The following is a 19,656-nucleotide window of genomic DNA, read 5'->3' as shown; positions in this document are numbered from 1 at the left end:
ATACAATTGGCAAACTATAGCAATCCGCTTTAGATGCATACAATTGGCACACCATGGAAATCCGCTTTAGATGCATACAATTGGCATACCATTGCAATCAGCTTCAGAAGCATTCAATTGGCACACCATTGAAAACAGTCAGATGCATAAAATTGGCACACCATGGCAATCAGCTTTAGATGCATAAACTTGGTATATCATTGCAATCACTTTTAGATGCATAAAATTGGTACACCATGGCAATCAGCTTCAGAGGCATACAATTGGCACACCATGGCAAACCGCTTTAGAAGCATATAATTGGCAAACTATAGCAATCCGCTTTAGATGCATACAATTGGCACACCATGGCAATTTGCTTTAGATGCAAACAATTGGCATACCATTGCAATCAGTTTTAGATGCATAAAATTGGTACATCATGGCAATCAGTTTTAGAGGCATACAATTGGAACATCATGACAGCTTTAAATACATAAACTTGGCACACCATGGCAATCAGTTAGATGCATAAACTTGGCATATCATGGCAATCACTTTTAGATGCATAAACGTGGCACATCATGGCAATCAGTTTCAGAAGCATTCATTTGGCACGCCATTGAAAACAGTCAGATGCATAAAATTGGCACACCATGGCAATCAGCTTTAGATGCATAAACTTGGTATATCATTGCAATCACTTTTAGACGCATAAACTTGGCACATCATGCCAATCAGCTTCAGAAGCATACAATTGGCACACCATGGCAATCAGCTTTAGATGCATAAAATTGGCATATCATGGCAATCACTTTTAGATGCATAAACTTGGCACATCATGGCAATCAGCTTCAGAAGCATACAATTGGCACACCGTGGAAATCCGCTTTAGATGCATACAATTGGCACACCATGGCAATCCGCTTTAGATACATACAATTGGTATACCATTGCAATCAGTTTTAGATGCATAAAATTGGTACATCATGGCAATCAGTTCTAGAGGCATACAATTGGAACATCATGACAGCTTTAAATAAATAAACTTGGCACACCATGGCAATCAGCTTTAGATGCATAAACTTGGCATATCATGGCAATCACTTTTAGATGCATAAACTTGGCACATCATGGCAATCAGCTTCAGAAGCATTCAATTGGCACACCATGGCAATCAGCTTTAGATGCATAAAATTGGCATATCATGGCATCACTTTTAGATGCATAAACTTGGCACATCATGGCAATCAGCTTCAGAAGCATTCAATTGGCACACCATGGCAATCAGCTTTAGATGCATAAAATTGGCATATCATGGCATCACTTTTAGATGCATACACTTGGCACATCATGGCAATCAGCGTCAGAAGCATTCAATTGGCACACCATTGCAATCAGTTTTAGATGCATAAAATTGGCACACCATGGCAATCAGCTTTAGATGCATAAACTTGGCATATCATTGCAATCACTTTTAGATGCATAAACTTGGCACATCATGCAAATCGGCTTCAGAAGCATTCAATTGGCACACCATGGCAAACAGTCAGATGCATAAAATTGGCACACCATGGCAATCAGCTTTAGATGCATAAAATTGGCATAACATGGCAGTTTTAGAGGCATAATTTTGATATATCATGGCAGTTTTAGACGCAGAAACTTTACACATCATGGCAATCAGTTTTAGAGACATACAACTGCTTACTCACAGACTCAGAATCAGAAATGTTGTTGTCCTGCTCTTTCATCCAGGCACCTCACATTGATTATCCTAGTGGTGGAACTAATGTAGAGAGGACCGTGGTGCAAGTATGTTTTCTGGGCCCCCATCTAGTGAAAGTGTGGCCAAAAGGTAGATCTCCATCTGTCGGAGAACTTCAACAATAATATGCCAGATGGAGATCTACCATTTGCACATCATTGCAGGGTTATATTTGTGAGCAGTGTTTGAATGTAAGCATGTTTTTGTATTAAGTATATGTGTGCATGTATGAGTGTATTTGTATGTACTGTTGCTATTGGAATGTAGTGGTGTACTTGTTTGTAATGTTTGCATCTGAATGCAGGGGTGTTTGTAAATGTAGTGTAGGACTTTAAATGCAGGTGTGCTTTTTGTGTGTAGTGTTGGTGTTTGAATGAAGGGGTGTTTGTAGATCATTTTAGTGTTTTAATGCAGGGGTGTGTTTGTATGTAATGTTTGCGTTTGATTGCAGTGTGTGCGTGTGTGTAGTGGATGCAGTGTGTGTATATTGTGTTTATAAAATATACATATACACAATGTGTGTTTCAATGTAAGCATGTTTTTTTGTATGGAGTATGTGTGCAGTGTATACACACACACACACACACAGACACACAAATACACAGCGATACACACAATGACACTTAGTTTCCCCCACACAGATACACAGACACTCATGTACACAGATACACACAGACACACAAATACACACACACACTGACACAAAAGGACACACAGAGACAGGAGGTGAGGGTGACAGTGTGGGAGGGAGTGTGTGTACTGGTAACAGTGTGGGGGCAGTGTGAGAAAGGGTTACAGTGGGTGGGCAGGGGGAGAAAGGGTTACAGTGGGCAGGCAGGGGGAGAAAGGGTTACAGTAGGCAGGCAGGGGGAGAAAGGGTTACAGTAGGCAGGCAGGGGGAGAAAGGGTTACAGTGTGGGGGGGCAGGGGGGAGAAAAGGCAACAGTGGGGGGGGCGGGGGGAGAAAAGGTTACAGTGTGGGGAGAGGGGCAGGGAGAGAAGGGGTTACAGGGGGGAGGGCAGGCAGAGAAGGCATTACAGTGGGGGGAGGGGGGCAGGCAGAGAAGGGGTTGCAGTTGGGGGGGAGGGTAGGCAGAGAAGGGGTTACAGGGGGGGAGAGGGGCAGGCAGAGAAGGGGTTACAGTGGGGGGTGGAGGGCAGGCAGAGAAGGGGTTACAGGGGGGAGGGGGGCAGACAGAAAAGGGGTTACATTGGGGGGCAGGCAGAGAAGGGGTTACAGTGGGGGGAGGGCAGGCAGAGAAGGGGTTACAGTGGGGGGGAGGAGGGCAGGCAGAGAAGGGGTTACAGTGGGGAGAGGGCAGGCAGAGAAGGGGTTACAGTGAGGGGGAGGAGGGCAGGCAGAGAAGGGGTTACAGGGGGGGGCAGACAGAAAAGGGGTTACATTGGGGGGGCAGGCAGAGAAGGGGTTACAGTGGGGGGAGGGCAGGCAGAGAAGGGGTTACAGTGGGGGGGAGGAGGGCAGGCAGAGAAGGGGTTACAGTGGGGGGTGGAGGGCAGGCAGAGAAGGGGTTACAGGGGGGAGGGGGGCAGACAGAAAAGGGGTTACATTGGGGGGGCAGGCAGAGAAGGGGTTACAGTGGGGGGAGGGCAGGCAGAGAAGGGGTTACAGTGGGGGGGAGGAGGGCAGGCAGAGAAGGGGTTACAGTGGGGGGTGGAGGGCAGGCAGAGAAGGGGTTACAGGGGGGAGGGGGGCAGACAGAAAAGGGGTTACATTGGGGGGGCAGGCAGAGAAGGGGTTACAGTGGGGGGAGGGCAGGCAGAGAAGGGGTTACAGGGGGGGGGAGGAGGGCAGGCAGAGAAGGGGTTACAGGGGGAGAGGGCAGGCAGAGAAGGGGTTACAGTGAGGGGGAGGAGGGCAGGCAGACAAGGGGTTACAGTGGGGGGAGGAGGGCAGGCAGAGAAGGGGTTGCAGTGGGGGGGAGGGCAGGCAGAGAAGGGGTTACAGTGGGGGGGAGGGCAGGCAGAGAAGGGGTTGCAGTGGGGGGAGGGTCAGGCAGAGAAGGGGTTACAGGGGGGGAGAGGAGGCAGAGAAGGCGTTACAGTGGGGGTGGGGGGCAGGCAGAGAAGGGGTTACAGTGGGGGGAGGGGGCAGGCAGAGAAGGGGTTGCAGTTGGGGGGAGAGTAGGCAGAGAAGGGGTTATGGGGGGGGCAGGCAGAGAAGGGGTTACAGTGGGGGGTGGAGGGCAGGCAGAGAAGGGGTTACAGTGGAGGGAGGGGGGCAGGCAGAGAAGGGGTTAGGGGGGGGAGGGAGGGGGGCAGGCAGAGAAGGGGTTACAGTGGGGGGGAGGAGGGCAGGCAGAGAAGGGGTTACAGTGGGGGGAGGGTAGGTAGAGAAGGGGTTACATTGGGGTGAGGGGGCAGGCAGAGAAGGGGTTACATTGGAGTGGGGGGGCAGAAAAGGGGTTACATTGGGGTGGGGGGGCAGGCAGAGAAGGGGTTACATTGGAGTGGGGGGGGCAGAGAAGGGGTTACATTGGAGTGGTGGGGGGGCAGAGAAGGGGTTACATTAGGGTGGGGGGGCAGAGAAGGGGTTACATTGGAGTGGGGGGGGCAGAGAAGGGGTTACATTGGAGTGGGGGGTAGAGAAGGGGTTACATTGGAGTGGGGGGGCAGAGAAGGGGTTACATTGGGGTAGGGGGGCAGGCAGAGAAGGGGTTACATTGGGGTGGGGGGCAGGCAGAGAAGGGGTTACATTGGAGTGGGGGGGGCAGAGAAAGGGTTACATTGGAGTGGGGGGGCAGAGAAGGGGTTACATTAGGGTGGGGGGGCAGAGAAGGGGTTACATAGGGGGGGGCAGAGAAGGGGTTACATTGGAGTGGGGGAGGCAGAGAAAGGGTTACATTGGAGTGGGGGGCAGAGAAGGGGTTACATTAGGGTGGGGGGGCAGAGAAGGGGTTACATTGGAGTGGGGGGGGGCAGAGAAGGGGTTACATTAGGGTGGGGGGGCAGAGAAGGGGTTACATTAGGGTGGGGGGCAGAGAAGGGGTTACATTAGGGTGGGGGGGCAGAGAAGGGGTTACATTAGGGTGGGGGGGTAGAGAAGGGGTTACATTAGGGTGGGGGGCAGAGAAGGGGTTACATTGGAGTGGGGGGGCAGAGAAGGGGTTACATTAGGGTGGGGGGGACAGAGAAGGGGTTACATTAAGGTGGGGGGGCAGAGAAGGGGTTACATTGGAGTGGGGGGGGCTGAGAAGGGGTTACATTAGGGTGGGGGGCAGAGAAGGGGTTACATTAGGGTGGGGGGGCAGAGAAGGGGTTACATTGGAGTGGGGGGGGCAGAGAAGGGGTTACATTAGGGTGGGGGAGGGCAGAGAAGGGGTTACATTAGGGTGGGGGGCATTGTTTGGGGTCTGTGCCCTACCTTCATTAGACATCCCTGGTGGTCCAGTGTCTCCCTGGTGGTCCAGTGGGGTAACTCTCCGGTCTGCAGCTCCGCCGGGTGCAGAGCTGCAGACAGTGTAATAAAAGTCTCGCGAGCTCCCAGAGTGTTGCCATGGTAACGCTCTGGGAGCTTGCGAGACTCCTATCACACAGTCTGCAGCTCTGCACCCGGCGGAGCTGCAGACCGGAGCTGCTGGGCAGACTGACTGGAGGGAGCCCTGCGGCATACAGGGCAAACCGCCGGGCTCCCTCCTGGTGTCAGTCTGCCTGACTGCCCGGCGGCCCTGGATGTGTGGGTCAGCGCGACCCACTGGGAATCGCCCTGCGACCCACCAGTGGGTCGCGACCCACACTTTGGGAACCGCTGCAATACACACATTCTACAGCCACTATACACAAACAACCAAATTCAGTACACACACACTTCATCTTTGTGGGTGGACTCAAGATGGGCCCTGTGTGTGTTTTTGGGGGTGGGTCATGTGGGAGGACTCGGGGGAAGGTCATGTGGGCTGACTTGAGGGCGAGCCATGTGGGCAGGCCCTTGGGGCCCAGACCTTGAGCTGCGTCAGGGGCCCCAACATTTCTGTTGGCTGCCCTGTGTATGGGATGGAGTCAAATCAGCAACTCTGCTCACTCTGATCTCTTATTGGCTGCAAAACACTGCTTTGTGAAAAATGAGGCATGGTAAAAGGCAGTAAAACTGTTTTTTGTTTGTTTTTTTAAAGCAAAACTAAATAGATTTCAGTATAAAGAAAAATGCAACATGAATATCGAATGCACATTTATTAAAATGACTCTGTCACCTGGTGTTGTTTGCATATTTCGCAAAGAGCCCTGATTTTCAAGGGACACTATAGTCACCAGAGACCAGAACAACTACAGCTTATTGTATTTGTTCTGGTTAGTAGAGTCATTCCATTCAGGCATTTTGCAGTAAACACTGTGTTTTCAGAGAAAATGCAGTGTTTACATTACAGCCTAGGTACACCTCCACTGGCCACTCCTCAGATGGCTGCTAGAGGTGCTTCCTGGGGCAGTGCTGCAAAGTTTGTGCCCAATGTGCTCCTTTAAGAACTTACTTTGTTTTTTTTTAAATAGATTTTACTTTAAATACACATTGAAACAGAGACTGTTTTATTTTTTATTTTGTTGAAAATCAAATTTAACATGATCTGTCTGAATACTGAAAAATAAATGTGATGATTGAAAAAGTGTAAAGGGTATTTTTAACACTGCTTGCAGTCATCCCAACTGAAGAGGCACTTAGAAAGACGCATAAAAAGAAATAAATAACATGATCTCACTAATATCTCTTACCTTGTGTTGCAATTCCCAGCTTGCTTCATGTTACTGACCTTTGCTCCTTTGTTTCTCGGTGGAAGGTTTCATAGTCCACTATTCACAACTGAGTATACGTTTGTTTGTAGGCAGGCATTCTCTAAGATATTTTCATGGATTTCATATCAAATCTTGGTCCTGGTGCCCTGATCAGGTATCTATTGTGTTTTTAAACACTTCGAAATAGATTATATTCTGTGTATCCTTTTAACAATGTAATGGATCACCAGGCAAAATGATGTATGTCTTTGTCAGTATGTAATGGGAGCAACAGATATGGAATAACAATTGTGAAATATTATAGCTTAAAATATTTATTTGCATTGTATCTCAGTTATGATTATTTAATGCTGCTCTCTTAATAGGTCTGTCTCAAATGTGAGCTCTGAAATTACACGTAGAGTGAAAACGGCCTCAGCACCACCTCAGAGGCCTTTCCGAATCTGTAGCCATGATCGAAGTGTACGTAAAGGACTCACGGCTGGAACCCTGAGGGAGCTCATTGCAAAGGTTAGTGAGGGCTTAGGTTTCCGCGGTGTAATCGGTTCTATACTAGTGATTTCATAGGGTCTCTGGCTATGACAGGCCCCTGATATTTCCCTTGGCTGTGTTCCAGTAATTTTAGTCTGTTTTAATAGTTATTCCTTAAGGACCTCTGATGGTCTGTATTGTCATAACAGTCTGTTTTTTAAGGAACCTATTCCAAAATGGAATGATCCACTTAATGGCTTACTGTATAGAGCTTTCAAAGCAAAATAGGTGGAACTTTCCATTTTGTCATGACATTTCATGGATATAAAGTGACAATATTTTGAATAGCCTAGTATAGCATTTAGTCCTAAAGGGGTTAAAGAGTAAATACTATCAAGAACCAGCTACAGGCCCTATTGCACACTGGATACATGCCCACTGTTACACACTGGCACCAAAGTGATTAAAAATGCATGCTGTGCTAATTTGTTTTAGTTTGTGGTTTCAGAGTTTGTAAATATATAAGGCTGCTTTATTTGTTTATTTGGAGTATTTATATTTGGGGGCATTTGCTCATTGAGTGTGCTTTACTATATTTTGCCATGATTTAGAACAATTGACATTTTAGATACAATTTGATACATATCTTACACTTTTTCGGTGTCACTGTGTTTTTGTCAGGCAATGGATGCTCTTTTCCTATCGGGTATTGTGTCTTTAGTACTAGAGGATGATGGGACAATACTCGATACCGAGGATTTTTTTGACACCATTGAAGATGGTTCAGTGATCATGGTCTTGGAGAAGGGACAAAAATGGACCCCCAAAAAGGTAGTGATTACTAATTATTAAGCGTTTTAAATGTATATATAAACCAATTAAACATACAACACAAATCACAAAACAATTATTTTTAAATGCTAGAAGTACACATATTCTGTGTGATATCTATTACAGTGGTACCTTGGTTTACAAACGTCTCAGTTAACATAATTTTCGGTTTACAGATGAAAATCCATTGAACATAATGCCTCAGTTTACGTTTTTTGTTTCGCAATACAAAGCAAGTTTCCCCATGATGCATTGCGCCTGGGAGGTTTATAGCGCCGCCCTCGTGTATGTTGGAGCCTGTGGGTAGCACGTGGCGTTGAGTGTGTAGGTGTTGGAGCCGTTTTTGCATTAAGTTTTGTAGCCATTCTGAAAAAAATTTCAGCAGTTTTGGGACTTTTTTGAACTTTTTTGCTGCATTTCTCAAGCGGCGGAAAAGTGCCTTTTACTGTGTGTTCTGCATTGTGGGTTGGTTTCCACACCAGCTCATTTTGGCTTTTTTTCTGACCTCCAGAACGGATTAATTGGTTTTCAATGCATTCCTATGGGAAACTGTGGTTTACACATTTTTCGCAATACAAAACGTCCCGGGGAACGCATTAAATTTGTAAACCCAGGTACCACTGTATAAACATTTTCAAGTCATAGAAAGCACCAAAGTTTAATTTCTGCAAATATGTCTATTATCTAGTGAGCATTTTAGGTTGTCTGGTCCTTTGTTCTATCCCACAATAACAAACGTTACAGAGTTTAGTAATCCTTCTTTAGCCTCAATGTAGTAGCTAAAACTCAGTTGTCTAGGCCAGTAAGTATGCATGTATAGCTGCCATAAAAAAACCTTTAGGGATGTTAAAAAAAATACACACACATGCAGTGATATATACCCGTAGCCGTAGATACACACAGATAAATATTCTCAGACACATTTCCAGATGTACACACCCTGAAACATGGTTTGTGATAATAAAAGTTGCACATAGTGATATACTAATTTTTTTTTTCTTCTCTTTGGTCCAAGGGGGTCTTAGCTTACTCACTACAACAGGAAAAGCCCAAAAATAGTAGAGACATTGCTCGAATCACCTTCGATATATACAAGCTCAACCCACGTGATCTTTTTGGCAGTCTGAATATAAAAGCTACATTCTATGGGTTATACTCAATGAGCTGTGACTTCCAGTGTTTGGGCCCAAAGAAAGTGCTCAGGTGAGTGACGCATTCTGAGTCCCAGAACATCAGACAAGATAAATATGATAGTAAATGGTTTCATCAGCAAGTCAGAATCCTTAACCCTTTAAATCCGGAGGACGTACTATTACGCCCTGCAGGAACCGGCTCTAAACGCCGGCGGGCGTAATAGTACGTCCTCGCCATAATGGCCGCCCACGTGGCCGGCGCTAATCGCCCGCTGCAGATCGCGGTCGGGGGGGATGCCTGGCCCCCCAGGCAACCCCCCCTGTGGCCGGTGACCGCGATCTGCAGTCTCTGATCGCAGTGACAGGCTGTCACTGCGACCAGTATTCAGCATGTGTCAGCCGATTTCAAATCGGCTGACACATGTGGCCGGCGGCTTTCCCCTTCTGCAGATCGCGGTCGGGGACTTACCTGGCCCCCCAGGCAGTCCCCCTGGGGTCAGTGACCGCGATCTGCTAAGTCTGAGATCGCAGTGACAGGCTGTCACTGCGATCTCAGAGCGCTCTGATCGCAGTGACAGCCTGTCACTGCGATCAGTGTTACATGTGTCAGCCTATTGGCTGACACATATAACTGCCACAATGATCCCCCTGCAGATTGGAAGGGGGGAGTGCTTGTACCACCCAGGCACTCCCCCCTGTGGTCAATTACCCAATCTGCAGGAGGTGATCACAGTGACAGGCAGTCACTGTGATCACTGATCCTGTGTGTCAGCCAGTGATGTGAAATCACTGGCTGACACTGTCATTGCCCCCTGTCGTGTGAAAAAAAAAAAAATATTAGTTAAAAAAATAAATTAAAAAAATTACACTTACAAATAAAATATACTTAGATCATATATATTATATATATATGATCTAAGTATATATATATATACACATACACACACACACACACACATTTACACATACATGACGTGTATTTAAATATATATATATATATATATTAAAATCAAATTACACGTAGACTGATACTGATTAAATATATATATAATTATTGTTATATATATATTTATATATAATATAAAAAATATATATATGTAAATACGTAAAAAAATAAAATTAAAAAAATATTTAAAAATAAATAATCAAAAAATATATAGATGTGTGTTATTTCGTTCTAACTGTATTGTGATATTAATATATATATTTATATCAAAATACACGTAGAACAAAATAATATATATATCATAATATATATATCTATATACATAAATATATACGTATATATCACTATAAATATACCTATATATAAATAAAAATATTTAAAAAAAAATTATATATATATACGTATATATACACATATGTATATATATACATATATTAATTCTACACATATATTTATGTAATAATTTTACATAATTAGGTATCCTAATTAATTACAATTAGCGGGACCTGCCTGACAACCCATGCCGAAAGTATAGGGAATTTAATTTGCTAGCACTATATTTAACCCTATAACTTTCCAAGACACCATAAAACCTGTACATGGGGGGTACTGTTTTACTCGGGAGACTTTGCTGAACACAGATATTAGTGTTTCAAAACAGTAAAATGTATTACAACGATGATATCGCCAGTAAAAGTGACGTTTTCTGCATTTTTCACGCACAAACAGCACTTACACGGACGATATTATTGCTGCAATACTTTTTACTGTTTTGAAATACAAATATTTGTGTTGAGCGAAGTCTCCCGAGTACAACAGTACCCCACATGTACAGGTTTTATGGTGTTTTCAAAAGTTACAGCGTCAAATATAAGGCTTGTGTTTCATTTTTTTCACATTAAAATTCGCCAGATTGCTTACGTTGCCTTTGTGACCCTATGGTAGCCCAAGAATGAAAATTACCCCTATGATGGCATACCATTTGCAATAGTAGACAACCCAAGGTATTGCAAATGGGGTTTGTCCAGACTTTTTTAGTAGCCACTTAGTCACAAACACTGGCCAAAATTTGCGTTTTTTGCATTTTTCACACACAAACAAATACTAACGCTAACTTTGGCCAGTGTTTGTGACCAAATGGCTACTAAAAAAGACTGGACATACCCCATTTGCAATACCTTGGGTTGTCTACTATTGCAAATGGTATGCCATTATGGGTGTAAATTTAATTCCTGGGCTACTATACAGTCTCAAAGGCAACGTAACCAATCTGGCGAATTTCAATTTCAAATGTAACACGCTATATTTGACCCTGTAACTTCCCAAAACACCATAAAACCTGTACATAGGGGGTACTGTTTTACACGTGAGACATCGCTGAATACAAATATGTGTATTGTATTGCAGTAAAAGCAAACAGTATTTTGACATCCACAGTTAAAATGTCACATAGAACTAAAAAAAATTAAAAAATTCTTTTTTTCTCCCATTTTTTTAATATTTTTTATATTAAATTATGTTCAATACCTAAATATTTGATGTTAAATGAAAGCCCTGTTTCCCCTGAATAAAATGATAAATAATAAGGGGGGGTGCATTTAATATGAAAGAGGTGAATTACAGTTGGACAGACATATAGCGCAAATGCCAGGTTTTGTTTACGTTTTGTTCTGTTCACAACTTGTACATTTGGCTGCGGTGTTAAGGGGTTAAAATCATCATATTACCAAAAAGACAGTTGCCGGGGCTTGTTCACAATTAGAGGTTTATTGACTGAATTGTGAATTTTCAGAAATTCAATAGAGAAAACAGAAACTTTTAAAGTTTGCAAGTTAGTTCTTCAATCTTTAGCAAATAAGTTAACCCTAATTGTGCCAGCAGGGGCTCATTTTGCTTGTTTACTGTACCAGCTACATGGTAAAGGTGATAACTTGTATATTATTTTTTTATAATTGGATATCATGGCAGAAAAAAAATTGCAATCTACTTCAGATTGTAACCTGTTAAAGGGACAAAAAGGGACACTGCCCAAATAATAATAGTAATAATAATAATAATATAACTGTTTAGTAGATATACCCTTGGATAAATATATATATATATATATATATATATATATATATATATTTGAATCAGATATATTAAAAGTTATAATTTAACAATTATTATTTCACCACAATCTCCTTATTTATATATATATATATATATATATATATATATATATATATAAATAAGAAGATTGTGGTGAAATAATAATTGTTAAATTATAACTTTTGATATATCTGATTCAAATAGTTCCCCAAAAAAGGGGGAGGTACTAAATGGGTAAAACAAAATAGCACTCGCTGTGCAAAAATCAAAAATTGAGGAGAGAAAATTCTAAATGATAGAAAAAATAATAACAAAACCAAATAATAATAAATATACGATAAAACAATCTGGTTCCCAAGGGGATACTGAATATATGTGAGAGATAGGTCAATGGACTAACACACTATCAAAAAAGTATCTAATAGTAAGTAGATAACAATGTTGCCAGTTTACTACTAGGTGTCACTGAAAAGCCATCTGTGGTCCTATGAGAAATTGCTGCTTCATTTAATTATACATTTTCTAATCAGAGGCATATCTAAGGACAACCTGCAGTTCTCTTGTCTGTTGCCTTTCAAGTCCTGCCTTTCTAAACCCACTCAGAATTAGGCATGTGCATGGGGAAAATTTTCGGTTAGGTTCGACATTCCGAAATTCGGGATTTTCACAATTCGGCACTTCGGCCACTTCGACACTTCGGAAATTTGGCAACTTCGGCACTTCAGCACTTCGGAACTTCGGCACTTCGACACTTCGGAAATTCGGCAACTTTAGCACTTTGGAATTTCGGAACTTCGTCATTTTCGAATTTCGGGACTTCGGCACCTCAGGACTTCTCTTGCAGCCGCTTGGTAGATAACTCCCTAATTCCCACGGTATTAGAGAGTTATCTACCAAAAGGCTGAAAGACCTAAATTGGTCTTTAAGCCAAATTTACTAATACTAAGTAAAAATGACTATACCGCGAGTAGGGGCATGTCTAGTAAACAGTAAAAATTACTTAGTATTAGTAAATTTTTCCCCTACGTGCTATACCGCGAGTAGGGGCATGTCTAGTAAACAGTGAGCAGCCTGTGACTGCTCACTGTTTAAAAAAAAAATAAAAAAATAGCACCCCCCGGCCATCACACCTGAGCGGCGGGTGGGGGCCCTAACGTAAAATGATGGGGGGGACCTATTGTCCTCCCCCCTGGACCCCACCCCGAGCGGCGGGTGGGGGCCCTAAATCAGAATAAGGGGGGGACCTATTGTCCTCTCCCTGGCCCCCACCACTGAGCAGTGGATGGGGGCCCTAAATTATAATAAGGGGGACCTAATGTCCTCCCCCCTGGCCCCCACCCCTGAGCGGTCGGTGGGGGCCCTACAGTAAAATAAGGGGGGGACCTAATGTCCTCCCTCCTGGCCCCCACCCCTCAGTGGTGGGTGGGGGCCCTAAATACTAATAAGGGGGGGGACCTAATGTCCTCCCCCCCAGCCCCCACCCCTGAGCGGCGGGTGGGGGCCCTAAATCAGAATAAAGGGGGGGACCTATTGTTGTTATTTGACCTATTGTGTAATTTGACTCATAACTCTCTAATTGGTTACTTAATCCACCAATCAGAGAGTTATGAGTCAAATTACACAGCGTGGGAAAATTCCAAAGAACTTTCCCACGCTGTGTAAAATGACACAGAGCACTCTGATTGGTGGATTTCAAACCAACCAATCAGAGTGCTGTGACAGGTAAATGTAGAGACTTACCTGTCAGTCTCTTCATTTACCTGTCAGAGCACTCTGATTGGATGGCTTAAACCCACCAATCAGAGTGCTCTGAGCCTAATTGCAGGGCGGGGCAAGGCTTTATAAGCCTTCCCCCACCCTGCAGAGCTCAGTCTGCGCGGAGCCCTCCATGGGTGAAGAAGGATTATTTTTATTTTGCACTCGTTTTTTTTTTATAATTGCGTCGGTTATTATGGTTTTTTATTTGGCCTTTTTTGGGGCTGAAAAAATAACATTTTAGAAGAAAGAAAACATCGAAAGTTTTTTTTGTTAGATTTTTTTTTACAGGTACTTAGTTAAAGGTCCCCCGTCATTAGTTTTTAAGGTGAGGGGGGGTAGGTAGGGGGATAATTTTTATTGGGGCAGGAGGGGGTGACTAGGGGTTTGGGGACCCCTAGTCACCTGGGGGGGGATTTTTTTTAGGGCCCTCACCCGCCGCTCAGGTGTGGGGGCCAGGGGGGAGGACCTTAGGTCCCCCCCTTATTAGTATTTAGGGCCCCCACCCACCGCTGAGGGGTGGGGGCCAGGGGGGAGGACACTAGGTCCCCCCCTCTTATTTCAATTTAGGGCCCCCACCCATCTATCTCCTAATAATGCTACTGGCTGCTGCTACAAGGCAGTCTGGCACTAAAATGTCTAGCAAACTGTCAAACAAACTCGTACAGTGCCATTTTAGTGCCAGACTGCCTTGTAGCAGCAGCCAGTAGCATTATTAGGAGATAGATTATGCTACTAACTTTAGTTTGTTAGACAGTTCGCTAGGAATCTTTAGCGTCACGCTGCCTTGAAGCAGCAGTTTGTAGCATCTATAGGAGTTAGATTTTGTTAGTGTTTATACCTAATATCTGGTGCTTATTTAGATCTAGCTTAAGTGGTTATAGTTTCTGGGAGGAACTCTCTTGTTTGGCGGGTGCCTCTTTATTTATGGGGTCTGAATATTAACCCATTCACTTACCTGTATGGGACACCTGCAGACCAACCCTCAGGTTTATTCTGTTTAACCACCTTTCCAGATTTGTCTATAGATCTGTGGTCTAACCGTTTTAGACAATTTCTCCACTATGCAAATAACTACCCATGTTTGTTGTCAAGTTCATCCTCGGTATATTATAACCCCATGAGGATACATTTGGATACAAGTAGATAAAACTGTATGTATATATATATATATAGATGCTGTCATTTGCTTACTGATTATACAGCCTTCTATGAATCACCACTCTATTTAAATATACAGTATCCATATGTATATATCCTCCTGAGTCCACTTTAGACTCTTTTGCTTTACCTGCAACAATTTAGATAAATACTGCATGACAGATTTGTTGTACATGGATATTGTTTACTCAACTCTAACTTGTATGCCTTATCAAAAATCTTTAAGGGTTTATTTATATATATGTGGACTCATTTCTACATAGCCGGGATATCTATAGAATCCTGCATTCTGTGGGAACCTCTTTCTAGAGGAGTGGCTTTGCAATAGTCGATTTACTATATGTTGTACTTAGTACAACTTTTTACTTTCAACTTTATTTCAGATATTTTGCCACTCCCACTACTTTCTGAGGGTATCTATATTGCATCTACCCAGTTTTTAGTTCACTTGTTGTTCACGAGTGTTTCACTGTTATTACACTTTATTTTGTTTTGTCCATATTCGGCTTAATAAAGGTTATACCTAATAATAATTTTTATATTTTAGAGATATCTTTTGGTGGAATGGATGTCCAATTTTTCCATCTCTAGTGGAACAACCATTCCACCTTAGTCTTTTTCTTTCGCTTTAAGTATTATTTGGGGTTCATGCCCTTAGATATCTCTGTAACCCTACAGGATTTTTGGTGTTGGCTCTGTCCAACTCTAATTTTCCTTTCTTGTTTCTCTACAATGTAACATTCTTCTTCTTTCACTGGGTAAGTATATTGTACTTAGGCAATACTGTGCTTCGGAACTTCGACACTTCGGCACTTTGACACTTCAGAACTTTGGCAACTTCGGCACTTCAGCACTTCGGAACTTCGGCACTTCGGAAATTCGGCAACTTCAGGACTTCGACACTTCGGAATTTCGGCAATTCGGCACCATCCTTCGACAACCAACGGGCTGACTCCCATCCTGGCTACACCTCAGATACAGGAGGTCCCTCCCAGGCTCCAGGGAAGGAAAGCCTCTGCAAGGTCAAAGGTCACTGCACCTCGAAGGAGGCTGAAGCACTCCCGAAGAGGGAATACCACTGTAACACGTCGAGCCTGTTACTCCAAGCCATGGTAGAACCTGCATGGAGCGCAGCAGGTATCCCCGACGGTCATAAAGAGCTCTTGGGGCTGCCATGCACAAATCTGGAGAGAAGCACCAAACGTAGGAATGGCGCCACAGCGAATCAACCTTATAAACAGAAAGTACCCTGTTCGACTTCGAACATCTCGGCCCGGACCGCTGACTCTTTGGCTACAGGATCTACCAGGGGGCTATGTGTTGCCCAAAACAGGCATGGGCCGATCAGGATTTTAAATAAAGGCCTGTTTCCATGGTCTTTGAGGCACAGCCACTGATTATGGACTCATACTTAACTATGGCCACAATCCTGCAGCCACAGTATCTAGATATGATTTTCTGATACCTTTGGCCTTAGGTCTGCTAACTAGAATCATTTACTTTTATTTTTCTTACTCTTTTTGGTAAGATAGTTTAGTCTAGCACTTAAGTACTATGTGCATTTTTCAAATGTTGTTTGCTCAGATAAGTTCACCCAGCCTGACCAATGCTATGCAACATACATGTATGTTCCAACGCATTAATGCTTTTCTATTTATCAGACTACCTGTCTTCACCTACTTAGCCTACATGGCATATACCCCTAACCTGCAGCAAACCACGTGTTCTGCTCTCTTTGTTGTCTGTCTTGTTAATTACTGCTCTGCACACTGATACTTATTTCGTGCAAGCTTGGTTCTAAAAAAAATAAAAAAAATTGTGCTTTCTTATTCTGTGCCACACTACTGTTACTGATGATCTGCTGATGTTTGCTGTTGTGGCAATGTCAGCTTGTATGTATCCTATATGCACGACAAAAATAATAATATGCCAATAAAAAATAAAGTAACAAATTATATTGAAATCTGCACTTTCTGTAAAAATGGAAAAAAAAGGACACTCATCACATAAAACATTTCAGCAAGCTAAAGTGCTTTATGGTTCTGGAGTGTCCCTTAGAGCATGAGATTATCAAACAGAGAATTACCTTAAATTCCTTTCACAGTGTAGATATGCATTCTTCAGTAAGCTGCAGCTGTGTTTACATAATTATATTCTTCCACCTGATTTGATGGCACAGGTAACCACTACAGTGTCCTGAAGTAGTTATGGTACCAGGTTTGCTCCCCCATATAAATAAGTGCAGGGCTTAGTTCATTGACTAACATCATTCAGCTGTCAGTCCTAGCCAATGAACCAACCCTCTCCATGACCAGTACGACTTACTTTGGAGGGATGCAAGAGCAATGCTGGCACCATAAACACTACAGTTTGCTGTAGTGGTTATGGTGCTTGGTGTGTTTCTTTACGTTGGTTGTAAATGTCCATCAGCTTTTTTTTTACATGTGAAGGCAGTAGGAATCCCATAAGGCACATAATGTACTCAAATCCTATAGGCATACTAGCTGAATATAATGCTGTGCCATTGCATTGATACAGCGTTCCATAATGTATCACAAAATATAAAAAGACAGGTATTCCAAGACAACACTGTTACAAATACAAAGACTGATGAACCACCTAAGCAGTGTATTATCTAAACAGTGGAGTCACTAGGATTGGTGCGGTGCGGTAACTCATGGTGTCACCCCAACCCCCTCCATGTCCCTTAGTGTTCCTCTTCCCTGTCCCTTACTGTTCCTCACACCAACCCCCCTGTCCCTTAGTATTCCTCTTCCTTCCCTGTGCCTTACTGTTCCTCTCCCCCTTACCTGTCTCTTAGTGCCCCCCATTCCCATTAATGCCCCCCCCCCAAGTGTTCCTCTCCCTTCTCTTTTAGTGGTCCCCCCTTCCTGTGTTCCTTATCCCTTTCCTTCCCCTGTACCTTAGTGTCCATCTCCCCCCCTAACCTGTCTCTTAGTGCCCCCCATTCCCATTAATGCCCCCCCTCTAAGTGTTCCTCTCCCTTCTCTTTTAGTGGTCCCCCCTACCTGTGTTCTTCCCCCCCCCCGTCCCATAGTGTTCCCCCCCTTCCCTTTTCTCTCCCGCCCATCCCATAGGGTTCATTGCTCCTCCCCTGGCCGCTGGCCCATAGTGTTTCTTCCCCTCATCCCCGGTGTGTCTCCTACCTTACTGGTAGCATGGCTGGGCGGTGTAGACCGCGGTACAGGTGCTTCAGTTTCCTGTACCTGGCCGGACTGACAAGAACTGCTCTCTCAGTGAGCACTTCCTTTAATTCCGGCTGAGTACAAGAAACAGAAGTTCCTGTACCGCGGTCTGCTCCGCTCGGACCATACTACACTGAGTGACTGGCAGGAGCGAGCACTCCAATCTTGTGGCCCCTGGGCCGGTGCACCCTAAGGCGGCTGCTTGTGCCGCCTTATGGACACACCAGCCCTGCGTGGTGTTGGTGGTATCGCTTCCCCCCCTTCCCCCCGAGATGCACCCTGGTGCAGTCCGCACCCCCATTGTGACGTCACTGTACCAGGGGTAGGCAACCTTTGGCACTCCAGATGTTGTAGACAACATTCCCCATAATGCTTTTACAACCATAATGCTGGCAAAGCATCAGGGGAGATGTAGTCCACAACACCTCGAGTGCCATAGGTTGCCTACCCCTGCTCCTAAACAGTCAACTGTTTGAATAACAAAACTGCAATTCACCACCATTTTCCAAGGGAAAAAATGGCAAAAAAAAGGTCTGAAAAAATCTAGATAACATATAGAGACTCTAAAAACTGTCTTAAGAATTTATTTTAAGACGTGTAATATTTGTTTTTCCTACAGGGAATTTATAAAGTTATTGTCTACAGCTCTGAATGGCTTGGGGCGCGTACTGCTTTCAGCCTCTGGAGTTTTAAGACGTCTACTGGAGGGAGCAGAATATTGGCACCAAAACCGAATTTGCGAATATGAGGGCTGACTATATTTTATGACTTTTTTTTAACAATCGTATTGACCTTTCTCCTTCCATGGCGAACGATCTGTTCAATTAATTTAAAGAGTGTTTTTAACATTTAAATTCTTCTACAAAAGGGAAATCGTAATGAAGGAAAAATAGTCAACAGTACGGCTCTAAAGCAAAGGTGACAAACCAGTGAAAATTTTTATTACCCTATACAAGTATTAGTTCTGCTGAATGAACAGGTTTACAAATATATAAATACATTTGGTTTGGATTTTTTTTTTTTTTTTTTAAATCTTCATATTTATAGGATGAAGTGGAACTGGCTATTAAAGAAAATATATTCAAGCACAAAATTATACTTTACTTGCAATAAATCCAAACCTATCTGTATGTCATGTTTCATTTGTCCTTTTCCCTTATAAATGATAGCTTACTGGCTAAGTTTTTAAACCTGTTTCAGATTGTTTGTATCTTTGTATCTATCTAATTTTACTTAATATTTTTAGGGCTGTAGAATATGTTAGCATTATAAATTAAATAATTATATCAATTAAATGTTTTGGTAAATATGGCCATCGTTTAATAGCTGACAAAAAGGAGTCAGAAGCTAAAAAAAGATGGTTGGTATGTAATAAAGATGTGCACAGGGAAAACAATTGTTTTGTGTTGTTAATTTCGAATTGCATCCAAAATGCAGAAAATACCCACTCAGATGAACCAAATTTCATCTGCAAATGTTGGTAATTTCCAAATACAGATGCCACTTTCGGGAGTTATCTGCTAAATTGCTGAAAAAGCAAGTTAGTGTCAAGTCCTCTTTGCAATTTTAATT

The 19,656-nt window shown here is 43.4% G+C and overlaps 1 protein-coding gene across 1 annotated transcript; it reads left to right on the top strand.

Moving 5' to 3' along the window:
- The first annotated feature begins 6,529 nt into the window (after nt 1-6,529).
- On the top strand, nt 6,530-19,299 carry CIDEB (cell death inducing DFFA like effector b). Its single transcript, XM_063443855.1, has 5 exons — nt 6,530-6,644; nt 6,856-7,000; nt 7,643-7,792; nt 8,808-8,995; nt 18,704-19,299. The coding sequence occupies exons 1-5, from the start codon at nt 6,604-6,606 to the stop codon at nt 18,837-18,839; spliced, it is 660 nt and encodes a 219-aa protein (XP_063299925.1). The 5' UTR covers nt 6,530-6,603; the 3' UTR covers nt 18,840-19,299.
- The last annotated feature ends 357 nt before the right edge of the window (nt 19,300-19,656 follow it).

Source organism: Pelobates fuscus, chromosome 1, assembly GCF_036172605.1.
Source record: "Pelobates fuscus isolate aPelFus1 chromosome 1, aPelFus1.pri, whole genome shotgun sequence".
Taxonomy (NCBI): Eukaryota; Metazoa; Chordata; class Amphibia; order Anura; family Pelobatidae; genus Pelobates; species Pelobates fuscus.
The sequence above is the reverse complement of the archived record's forward strand: the minus strand, read 5'-3'. Positions and strand labels throughout refer to the sequence as shown.